Source organism: Drosophila elegans, unplaced genomic scaffold, assembly GCF_018152505.1.
Source record: "Drosophila elegans isolate 14027-0461.03 unplaced genomic scaffold, ASM1815250v1 contig_368, whole genome shotgun sequence".
In the NCBI taxonomy this organism is placed as follows: domain Eukaryota; kingdom Metazoa; phylum Arthropoda; class Insecta; order Diptera; family Drosophilidae; genus Drosophila; species Drosophila elegans.
In genome coordinates this window covers 233,311-246,406 of record NW_024545750.1, presented here as the reverse complement: position 1 = coordinate 246,406, position 13,096 = coordinate 233,311, and the positions used below count along the sequence as shown (strand labels likewise).

At 36.1% G+C, this 13,096-nt stretch overlaps 1 protein-coding gene across 1 annotated transcript; it reads right to left on the bottom strand.

The window, feature by feature from the left end:
• Nucleotides 1-9,025: 9,025 nt before the first annotated feature.
• Nucleotides 9,026-11,200, bottom strand: LOC121467300. The gene has a single exon (XM_041708683.1). It carries the CDS (start codon nt 11,198-11,200, stop codon nt 9,026-9,028), a length of 2,175 nt encoding a protein of 724 aa, XP_041564617.1.
• Between the last annotated feature and the right edge of the window lie 1,896 nt (nt 11,201-13,096).

The following is a 13,096-nucleotide window of genomic DNA, read 5'->3' as shown; positions in this document are numbered from 1 at the left end:
TGTAACATATTCCATGCTGTCACATAATTTTTTTCTGTTAGAGACAAGTGTCGAATTATGCGTTCGGCCTCTCCCGTAAGGTTTGTTTTCAAATACCACATTTTTTGTAAAGTGGGAAATGAAGATTCATGAATCATCTTCTTAAATAAATCATGAAATTGTTGCCATTGTAATTAATTTCCATAAAATTTTGGAATTGATAGGAATAGGAATAGGAAAGGAATAGGAATAGGAATAGGAATAGGAACTTGCTTCAGATTCCTGCCTTTTTCTACGCCAAGTGACATTTGAAATGATATGATGGCATTTTCAGCCATCAAATATCGCGAATCATCATATCCTAATTCCTTTAGGGTTTTTGAATTTTTTATGGATTTGGACATGAATCCTTTTAATTTCATTCCAGTTTTGTGAAATGATTGTTTGAAAATTTTGGCGTGTTTCGACAGTTATCTTACTCATGATGCGCTCCAAACTATCAATGAGTACTCTTTGTTCACGGAACATGGATTCAATTTCTAAATCTTCCTCCGTAGATGTAATGGATTCAGTTTCCATTTGCAATGCGGATACGTTTGTGGAGAATATATTTTGATATTCACTCACAAGATTTTTTATTTCAATGAAATAATTATTATTAAAATATCCGTGATCAATATTTTCTCCTTTGAGGGTATTTTTGATTTTTTCATCTCTGGAAGCGAAATTAATCCAGAGGCCTTCCAGATTTGCCAATCTTTCTGTGTAATAGGCAGGCATAGACCTCCTGCTCTCAGAATCTTTTTTAAAATTTATAATTATGCTTTGGATGTGCTCGTCCAGCGCTTTCTGTTTGACTGGTTGACCAAAACTTGTCCTTGGCTGTGTGTTTTGATTGCCAAGTTAGTCGTACACAAATCGCAGAAATTACTTGGTCGCCTTGTTGACCTTGAAAATCTGCTTATAAACTGTCTATCGCCAAGTTGATAGCAGTAAAACAACGTTCGCGATTTTATGGTCGGTCGCCTAGTAGACCAGATAATCACTACCGTGATTGTTGCTGTTGATGCTGTGATCAAACAATGATCGGGAATGCGTGTTTAAAATTGACGTATCAATTTAAGCAAACATGTTTTTTTTTTCTGTTCAAAAGTCGGGGGTCACCAAATATGAGGCATTCTAATGAATTCAGAATGCTGAAATATATTTTTTTGCGTGCCGCAAGTACAATACCAGTGGCAATAGTCGCCGCAATAAGTACAATACCAATTGGGCTGCGGAGAAGTGAATACGTCAAGAGATCTTTTCGTACTGATTTTATTGAGCATAACTTGGGGTTTATTTACATATTCTTGGGTCAAAAAGGGTGTTTACATAGGTCTATTCTAGATTACAATTATCAGTTACATGGTTTATCCTAATAAAACAATACAATTTAGATAACAATATCGTAGGTAAAATAGTCTCAAGTATTCTGCATGCAGGTGGTGGGTTCATGGTGGATCATGGGTTTTCTTTTATGATGGGTCAGAACTGACACACATGTGGATACAGGCATACGTGGTCCTGTGTTGATTTAGGTAGGCCGATGTCACTAATGACTCTTGAATATTTAACCCATAAATATTAATCCAGCTGCGAACAATTTTCTTCTTGGCGAAAATCGTACACAACTAAATGATCAAATTAAAGAGTTGTCCTACTTTGATGGCAATCCCGCCGACCTAGATGGCTACATTGGGCGTGTCGAATACCTATTACAGCTATATCCAACTCAGAATGCCCGCCAAAGCCGTTATTTCCGAAGAAAAAACTGTGAATTGGTTGTCCCAAAGATCACAGACCTTATGAAGACCTCGTAGCTATCATCCATCAGACGACCTACAAAGGAAGCATCAGTAAGTTCGTAGACGAACTAAAGAAAAAATCTGCAAATACAATTAATAAGTTAGAATTAGAAACAGACCCCACAGACAAAACAATTTACACTGCAGCTTTGAATAAAACTATTAGAAATTGCATAGAAAGAAAACTTCCCGACATATTATATAATGCTTTATCAAAAAGGGATATTTCCACCATTAATAATTTGAAAGAAACAGCAAAAGTGTTTGGACATTGGGATGCGGATCCTTTTGAAAGCTATAGACCTGTGCGTTATGATAATCGTAGGAATTCCGGAAGTTCTCATCAAAATTACTACTATCAAAAACACAACTCCAATTTCTACCCAAGACACAGTAACAATTATAATCATTTCAATTCAAATTCAAATACAAATTCAAATTCAAATTCAACAAGTGCTCAGTCTTCGTCAAACCAAAATTGCATTCAACAAGAATTTAGAAATTCTTTAGCCCAAGGTAGAGCCCAAAATTCATTAAACTACCAAGCCTCAACATCAAACCATTCTCCAAATGCTCCGATAAAAAGACAAAGAGAAAGTGAGAGTACACAGAATAGAATGGATGTACATTTTCAGCAAACAGCCTCGGAGCCAGAAAATACTACCCTTATGTTAGAAATCATAAAGGGTAAAATTCTTAAAGCCATGGTTGAAACGGGTTTATTCATTAATATAATGAGGGAAAATTTTGGGAATCTCGAAGTCAACGATGAAAATTTAAAAGTTTATACTATAAACGGATCGATGGAATTAAGTAGAAACGTAGAACAGAAATTTTATTTGCATAAATTTTCAGACAATTATGATGTTCTAATGGGAAGGGATTATCTTAAAGGTTGTAAAGCTAAGATTAATTTCGAAGATGAAACAGTAACTTTAGGTGAAGATAAATTAACAGTCATGTATGGTGACGATGATAGAAAGGATAAGACCGCAATAAAATGCCTTAATCCTATATCATCAGAAAAGAAAGCTAAAAAAGGATAAGACAGCAATAAAATGCCTTAATCCTATACCATCAGAAAAGAAAGGCGAAAAAGATAAGACCGTAAAACGACTTAATCTCAAATCACCAAAGAAGGAAAAGATTGAAAAGGATGAGACCGCAGTAAAATGCCTCAATCCACCCTCATTTGAGGATCAATCTTTTACTTTCGCCATTGAAAACGAACTTCGGGAATGCAATGAATTTAAATTAGAGCATTTAAACGAAAAAGAATAATAATGTTTGAAAAAAGTCTTATTTGAATATAATGACATTCAGTACAAAGAAGGAGAAAATCTGACTTTCACAAGTACGATCAAACATTCTATCCAAACCAAACATGAGGACCCTATTTATAAGAAACCTCATAAAGTACCCTCAATCATTCGATGATGAAGTCAATAAACAAATAAACGAAATGATAGAACAGGGAATAATTCGTAAGTCGAAATCTCCTTACTGTTCACCCATCTGGATGGTTCCTAAGAAAGCTGACGCTTCAGGGAAACCAAAGTTCAGAGTAGTAATAGACTACAGAAGTTTAAATGAAATAACAATTAATGACAAATTCCCAATACCCAGAATGGATGAAATATTAAATAAATTGGGAAGATGTCAATATTTCACTACAATTGATTTAGCTAAAGGATTCCATCAAATTCAAAACAGCATTCTCCACAAAGAATGGTCATTACGAATATACACGTATGCCATTCGGACTTAAAAAACGCGCCCGCCACCTTCCAAAGATGTATGAACAATTTACTAGAAGACTTAATTTATAGAGATTGTTTAGTTTACTTAGATGATATAATAATTTTTTCCACTTCATTGGAAGAACATATTTTATCATTGAGAAAAGTATTTGGAAGACTTCAAGATGCAAATTTAAAATTACAACTAGATAAATGCGAATTTTTGAGAAAAGAAACAGAATTTCTAGGTCATGTAGTCACCACAACAGGCATAAAACCAAATCCCAAAAAGATTAGTGCAATTATAAATTTTCCTATGCCAAAAACGCCAAAAGAAATAAAATCGTTTTTAGGACTATGTGGATTCTATAGGAAATTTATACCAAACGATGCAAACGAAGTTAAACCCATGACCATGAAATTGAAAAAAGGTGCCACAATAAACATTAAAGAAAAATCATACATTGATGCATTTGAAAAAATGAAAGTTTTAATCACCTCTGACCCCATATTAATTTATCCCAACTTTGATAAAACATTTTCCTTAACTACAGATGCTAGCAACATAGCTATAGGAGCAGTTCTATCACAAAACCATAAACCAATATGTTATGCTAGCCGAACATTAAATGAACATGAAATTAATTATTCAACAATAGAAAAGGAACTTTTAGCATTTGTATGGGCCACGAAATATTTCAGATCATATCTTTACGTCAGAACTTTTGAGATCTTAAGTGATCATAAACCTTTAGTTTGGTTAAACAATATCAAGGAACCAAATATGAAATTACAAAGATGGAAGATTAAATTAAATGAATTCGATTATCAGATAAAATATTTACCAGGAAAAGAAAATTATGTTGCCGACGCACTATCAAGGATTAAAATAGAAGAAAATATGTTCGAAGACATCCCCGAAGAAAATTTATTAGGAGAAGCTGCAAATAGCATAGATGCAACGGTGCAAAGCGCAAATGAAGATAATCAGAATTACATTGCAATCACAGAAAAACCAATCAACTATTATTCTCGATAGATCGAATTTATTAAGGGAAATGAAGAAATTAGAGATGTACAACATTATTTTCATAAACTAAAAATCAAAATAACTTACATAAACATGTCAAACACCTTCGCAAAAGATATCATCAAGGAAAATTTGTGCACAAAAAAGAGTGCATTATACTTTCATTATGATTCAGATTTTCTCATATTCAAACAAGCATATCTAGAAATAATCAATCCAAATTATTTAACAAAAGTAGTAAGATGCACCAAAAAGTTAGAAGATATCCTCACTTTTGCAGAATTTAAAGAAAAAATATTAAATAGACATAAAGACTTATTATATCCGGGAATTGAGAAAACAGCTAATTGGTTTAGAGACGAATATTATTTCTCTGACTATCAAAAATTAATACAAAACATAATTAACGAGTGTGAAATCTGTTACATCGCAAAAACAGAACATAGGAACACGAATTTATCACACCAGAAATACAAAATATAAGAAAAAAAATTGTCATAGATTTCTATATAGTAGGAAACCAACAATTCTTGTCCTGTATCGATATTTACTCCAAGTTCGCCACTCTCATAGAAGTCACAAGTAAGGATTGGTTAGAAGCTAAAAGAGCTATAATAAGGGTATTTAATGAAATGGGAAAACCACAAGAAATTAAGGCAGATAAAGATTCAGCATTTATGTGTGTAGCCTTACACAATTGGTTAAATTCAGAAGGAGTACAAATTCGAGTAATTACGAGCAAAAATGGTATATCTGATATAGAAAGTTTCCATAAAACAGTAAACGAAAAATTTAGAATAATAGGAAACGAAACAGGCATAGAAAACAGGTATACTAAGTTCGAATTAATTCTTTACATTTACAACCACAAAACTAAACATAACGCGATGAATAGAATACCAGCTGACATATTCATGTATTCAGGAAGTCCCGAATATAATACACAAGAAAGAAAAACGAAAAAGATTGACAGGCTGAATGAGAAACGACATGATTTTGAAATAGACACAAGAATTAGACAATCACCATTAGTAAAATCGAAAACTACAAACCCTAAAAACAGGAAATTTTAGGAAAATAGACGATAAACATTTTGAAGAAACTAATAGAGGTAGAAAGATAACTCATTATAAATCAAAGTTTAAAAAGAAAAAGAAAATTAATAAAAGTAAATACGATAATTCCAGCGAAGCAGAAGGAAACCAAAGAGCACAACAATCTGTTTAAGATTATCACTCTGTCGATAATTTTATTAACTATAACTAAAATGGCAATGGGACAAAACATTGAGATAAATCCGATTAAAGCCCAAAATGGATACCTTGTATTCAAAACCGGGTCAAAAGATATTCCAATCAATTTTGAATATCATTATTTAAGCATTAACATAACCAAAACTGGACAAATATTTCAAAATCTTTTAAAAAAAGCAAATGAATTCAATGAAATTTTACAAATTCGTTATTTAGCAGCACAACTCAAAAGAGAAATAAATGGAATTAAACTAGCCAAACGTAACAAACGAGGTTTATTTAATATTATTGGCACAACTTACAAATATTTATTCGGAACATTAGATCAAGATGATAAGGAGGAGTTAGAGCAGAAAATAAGTAACCTAGCAGAAAATAGCATACAAAACACAGATTTAAATATGATTATTAATGAAATAAATAATGGCATTGAAGTTATTAATAAGTTAAAAGATTAAAAGATTAAGATAATGAAAGGGAACAACAAGCTAGCGTTTTAATATTTAACTTACAACATTTTACGGAATACATAGAGGATATTGAGTTGGGAATGCAGTTGAGTCTTGGTATATTTAATCCAAAATTATTAAAACATGATGATTTAACAAGAATAAGTTCTGAGAAATTGTTGAAAATTAAAACTTCCACTTGGCTAAAAACAGACACAAATAAAATTTTGATAATTTCCCACATTCCCACAGAAATAGTAAAAGCACCAATTTTTGAAATAATTTCGTATCCAGATGATAATAATACCATTCTAACAGAAAATATATTTGATAAGTATTACCTTCATGAAGAAAAAGTATTTAATAAAGAAACAGGAAAAGTGGTATTCGATGACTGTATAAATACACAAAGCATTTATGTGGCCCCGGGAGTTCCGTTAGTGCGAATTACTTCCAGGACGACGTAGTTTTATTATTTTAATGCTTTATTTATTATTATATATTTGATTTAATTACAAACTAAGTGTTGTGTGGTGTTTTAAACTTTAACGAGTTTACAAAGTGGAGTGTGTCTCTGTGGACTGCTTAGCGTGAGATTTCGGCATCAACTGACTTTATTAGAGTTTTTCTCTCTGATCTGTTAAACGCACGCATACATTAGCGATCTCTCTCTGTGTTGTCAGAACTGACGTCCACTCCGTGTGTTTCTCTGTTCTTGCTCTTCTGGTTTATTCCTGATTCCTACATTCGGCCCTCCTGACGTGGTGTTCGTCCCGAACTCCTTCATAAACTCAGATACTGTGGAAGTTTTCAAAGGTCCTTCGGTCCTTCCCACTTTCTCCACATCATACCTGCCATGCTTGTGAACTTTGACGACCTTATAGGGACCAAGATACTTTCCTTTCAACTTTAAACCCACCCCATACTGAGTACGTTTAATCGCAACTAAGTCATTGACTTTGTATTGCTTTTCCTCTTTCCTTTTTGAATCAAAAGCTCTGCTGTTCTCCTCCTGTAAAGCTTGAATGTTTTCCCTGGCTTGTTTGCGTATCTGTTCACGCTCTTCGTCCAACTCTTCTATCAAAGACTGCTGCACCTGTTCTTTGAGTTCTGCAATGTCAACTACACGCATGTCCACACCTGTTAGCAACTTGAACGGGGTTACCTTTGTGCTCCTAGGCTCGATATTGTTTATTAGCTGCTGTACTCTACCCACATGTTTGTACCAATTTCCTGGATTTTCTAGGCTCATCTTTGACAACATTGGCACCACGATCTTATGCATTCTCTCAACCTGCCCGTTACCTCGAGGTACACCTGTAGCGATCAATAAATGCTGGATCTTCTCTTTCTCGCAGTATTCCTTGAATAAGTGCGATGTGAAAGCTGCACCACGATCTGACACGATCCTGAAGGGATTTCCAAATATTATGGCCTGCCTATCTAAACAGTTTAGCACCTCCTCAACTCCAGTACTACGCGTCGGATACAACCAAACGTATTTCGAAAATGCATCGACAACTACTAAGATATGATTATATCTTTTCTTGGTGATCTCCATCGGCCCTACGTGATCTATGTGATAAGTGACTAAAGGTTTGTCCCCCTTATCGATAGGATTTAGATATCCTTCCTGTTTTCCGGATTTTGCGTTAAACAAAATGCACTCCACACAGCTGCCTACAACTTTAGCTACTTTATCCCTCAACTTTAGAATGAAATAGGATTTCTCCACCAGCTCCTGTGTTTTCTTTGCCGAAAAATGACCTTGCTTATGAGCAATCTGTATAATCTCAGTCTCCATTTGAGATGGAATTACAATCAACTCTCTGTCTGGGTTTTTAAACAATATTTGATTGACGATGTAATAATCCTCATGCCCCTTTGTTTCAACTAGATTCCTGATTACCTTTGTCCACTCGTCTGCCACCTGAGCTTCCTTCAACTTGTGCATTACACTGTCAGTCAACACAAAACAAGCTACTCGACTCAGTGCGTCTACATGCCTCATCTTTGTACCTGATCGATGTTCTATCTCGTAATCGTAGTCTTGCAGATACATTGCCCACCTAGCCACTCGCAACGGAACTTCTTTCTTTTTCATCGTCATGGCGAACGCGTTACAATCCGTGATGATTTTGAACTTCGTTCCCAAAACATAAATTCGCCATTTTGTCAACGCTCCTATGACTGCTAGGACCTCCAACTCGTATGAGTGATATTTTACTTCACAAGGCTTAGTTTTTCTACTCATGTACATGACAGGGTGTAAATGTCCTTCCTCTGGATCCTTTTGTAGAAGACCTGCCCCAAAACCAAACTTCGACGCATCCGTGTGTATTTCTGTAGCCAATCTAGGATTGTACAGTTTTAAAACTGGTTTGTTAGTCAACGCTGTCTTTAATTGCTCGAATGCTACCTGCTGTAACTCCTTGAACTCAAACTTTACATCCTTTCTCAGCAAATCTGACAATGGCTTAGCTATTACTGCGTATCCATCCACAAACTTCCTAAAATATGATGTCAAACCAAGAAATCGTTGTATGGCTTTTTGATTAGACGGCACTGGAAAGTTTGCTACGGCCTGTGTTTTTTCATAGCTGGGTGTGATCGAACCATTTTCGATGATATATCCTAGAAAATCTACCCTGCTCTGCAAAATTTAACACTTGGTCCAATTGATTTTCAGCCCGTTCTGTTTTGCAACCTCAAGAACTCTTTGCAGCTTTTATATTCCCTCTACGACATCACTGCTTGGGATTATAATGCCATCCATGTAAACCACTGCGTCACCGTTTTTGATGAGCTCCCTGAGAACTGCCATTATAAAACGCGTAAAAACTGCCGGCGAGTTTGAAATGCCAAACGGCACATACAAGAACTCGTACTGTCCGTTCTGTGTAACAAATGAGGTATACTTTTGGGAGCCTACTTCTACCGGAACATGAAAATAACCGTTGGTCAAATCCAGTGTCGTAAAAATTGTCGCTCCCTGTAACTTCTCAATCACGTTGTCCATCTGTATCATAGGAAAATTGTCCCTCACTATTTTCTCATTCAATTTGCGATAGTCACAACACAATCGCTTCTGGCCATTCTTTTTTGCCACGAGTACGATCGGAGAAGCGTACTCTGAAGTACTGGGCTTGATTATCCTTTGTTCAAGCCACTTCTGAACCTGCTCGTCAACTACCTTTTGTTCACTAAAAGCGATACGTCGAGGATGCTGAAAAACTGGCAAATCATCGCTTAATAAAATCTTCATCTCGACTGGACAATGAACATTCCTAATTGGTTTGTATTCGTCTATCATGCGTTTCACAACACCTCTCTGCGAGTGCGGCAAATGTAAAATGTCTACCTCTAGCTTGCTTTCTGCCTGCTCCATGGTCATCATACACAAACTCTGAAATTCATTCAGCAGCTCTGAGCATGAACTTCCGTTTTTCTCTTTCTCACGAACTTCAAACTTTTGTCCTTTACCGACCCGACTGTCTGATCTTCGAACCAACTCGGTTCCGTCCTTTGTCACTTTCATATCGACACTATCTAGAAGTGTTCTACCTAAAATTGCATCAAATGCCATGTCTTCGTCCGATATAATGTGGAACTCAACGTTGAGATTGATGCCATCAATCTGCACTGGTATTGTCAGGCTTCCAAAAGTCACAATTTGGCTTTCCCCAATTCCTGTCAAACATTTTTCACCACCTGTTAGGTTTTCTACTCCGAGCCTTATAAAAACGTTGCGTCGCAATAAACACAAGTCTGCTCCTGTATCTACTAATCCTTTGAAGGTTACTTTCCCAAACGAAACATGCTTCAACTCCAATCCCGAAGACGTGAACGTGCTTGTTGGCTTCACTCTGCCTTCCATCTGCACTAGATTAGTTGCCTTTTCCTGTTTAGTTTCTATCTCGACCTTGCACTGGGCTGCTCTATGTCCTGGCTGGTTGCACCTAAAGCACTTGTTGTCTCTCTTTGGACAATCCTTCTTGATGTGAGACTCATCACCACAGTTAAAACATTTCCTAACCTTCTCAACTGCTTTCACTGTCTCCTTTTCACCTTTATAAAAGTGAGAGTCATACTTGACGTGCTTCACCGATCCTCGCATTTTCTGATATGCCTCGATTTGAACTTTCAGCTCCTTTAGCTTCTTGGCTTGATAAAGTAAAGCCTTGTTTCCTTTCGAGTCTGGAATACCGTCGACAAAGTATTCGATCAAGCTTTCATCGTCTAAATCAATTGGCTTCGCCAATTCCATTAACGCGTACAGGTACTCTTGTAACGTTTCGGTTTTCTTTTGTTGTCGCTTGCCAAGTCTACGATGAACCTCTGCCGATGTAACTTTAACCCCAAATTCTTCTAGCAATGCAGCTTTCAGTGAGCCCCAATTGCCAATTTTACGCTGACTACGAACGTAAAGCTTAGCCGCTCCGCTGAGTAATTGTTTTGCATATATAAACACCTGCGACTGACTCCATTCAACCGTAAGTGCACACTCTTCAAGTTCCTCGATCCACTGATTAATGTCAGGTGAACCAGTTCCCGAAAACTGTGACACACTCCCCTCTACATCCTTTAATGTAAACCACGATCTACCTGTGTTCGCATTTCCAATTCGACTGTTCTGTTCGCTTACAATTCGATTTTCCCTGTGCGCACCATTTCCTGCACCTGCACCTGCCTGGTAATTGTCTGAATTCACTGATGTAAAAGATCCATCCTCATCATCATCCACTTCAATCGCAACTTCATCGTTTTCATCAGTTTGCAAACCATAGTGAGCAAGTAGTTTGTTTTGCAATTCGCCTTTTCTTCCGGTTGTACTAAGACCTAGCTCTGACAACTTAGCGCGCAACTCTGCCACAAGCAGTGCCAAAATCTCTTGCTTGTTCATTTTTACTTAAATATAATTATAGAATATAAGGATATGAAATATAGTGCTTATAAAATACAAAAATGTTTATCAAATCCGCCTGCACGGCAAAGTTAAGTTTTTATATATATACTGGACTTTCAAACTGTAAACTGTACTTTACTTTACTCTAAGTTAATGTGAAATGAATGTCAAACTTAACACTATGTTAACTTAAGCTGTTGACACAACAGTCCGACTGCAGGCACGCAATCTGTTAAATTTCAAATTATTTCCTACTCTCCAATTAGACCAACAAGAGGTCTTTAAAACAAAATTGGTCAGTGCTGCTCTCCACTTCTCTCTTCTGGCACAGCGCCTTCTGCCAGCCAAGTTGCAAAAAACTTGTCTCGCCTCTCGATGTTATCTCTGTCACTCACCAAATTTCTTCAACCGTTTTCTTTCACCAGCCCAGCAATACAGCTTTGGATTTGTACAGTTGCCTCACCAGAAATGTCTTCTCTCCGTGTCACCAATACAGCTTTGGATTCTTCTCGCTGCCTCACCAGATATGTCTTCCTTCTTTCGCTTTGACCAGCCTCCTGACGCCCGTGTCCTCGCCCTCTCCTGACGCACAACTTCTGCGATCCGCTTGCCACTGTTTCCGCTCCACGCCCTCCACCCTGTCCAGATGACCACCGCCAACGATCCTGCCTCTTGCTTGTTGACGTTCACCACAAAGTCTTTACGCTGCCTCCAGAATGGCACTCGCTGTTCAATCGCCTTCTTTGTCAGTTTCTTGCCTCTTTCATTCGTTGCGCCAAAAACGAATTTCACAACTGCTCGAATGATGCGCAAACCCGCCGTCGCGTTTTCACTCACGCTGCCCTGCTTTGCAAATTTGTTGTCTTTCTTTTTTGCGCAGCACACTTGCTTTAGTTTATAACTGTCTGCAACGACAATTCACAGAGTTTTTCCACTTTTTTACCACACGACTAAGTTTAGAGACTTAGGTTTTTAACACTCAACTAAGTTTAGTGACTTAGGTTTGTAATAGTTCCAAATATTCCGGCTGAGCCCCCAAATTTGTGGCCCCGGGAGTTCCGTTAGTGCGAATTACTTCCAGGACGACGTAGTTTTATTATTTTAATGCTTTATTTATTATTATATATTTGATTTAATTACAAACTAAGTGTTGTGTGGTGTTTTAAACTTTAACGAGTTTACAAAGTTGGTTTTTTTTTTTTTTTTTTTTTTTTAACCCCCCTTTTTTTTTTTTTTTTTTTTTTTTTGTTCTTTCCTTTTTTTTTTTTTTTTTTTTTTTTTTTTTTTTTTTTTTTTTTTTTTATTAAAATAAGTTTGGTTTTTCAATAACATTACTTTAAAAAGAAAAAAAAAACAAAAAAAAAAAAAATAAAAGGAGGGGGGAGAAAAAGGGGGGTGGGTTTTTTCAGGCGGCGGAGGGGGGGTTTTTTTTCGCCCCTTCGAGGGGTTTCCAAAAGTAACCAAGGGGGGGGGGGGTGTTTTTTTTTTTTTTTTTTTTTTATTTTTTCTTTTAATTACTTAATAATTAATAAAAAAATAAAAAACAAAAAAAAACAAAAACCAAAAAAATTAAAACCCAAAAAATATAAAATGTATTTCAAATAATAACAGCAACTACTTTTGTAATTACAATCATAAGCATATTATTGTATCTATTCTTTAAGTTTAAGAACATACTAATAAAATTAATTGTAAAATATGTAAAACCAAAGGAAGAAACACCAAAAAGTACAGAAATTGTAAACGATCTACAAAACTCAGTTAAGATAGAAGAAAATATAATGTTATATCCAAACCTTTCCACTCGAGGATAGGCCAAATTCAAAGAATGGGGGAGTGACATATCCATAATCCCAAATAACTCTCATGCATATGTCCACACCACACACACAT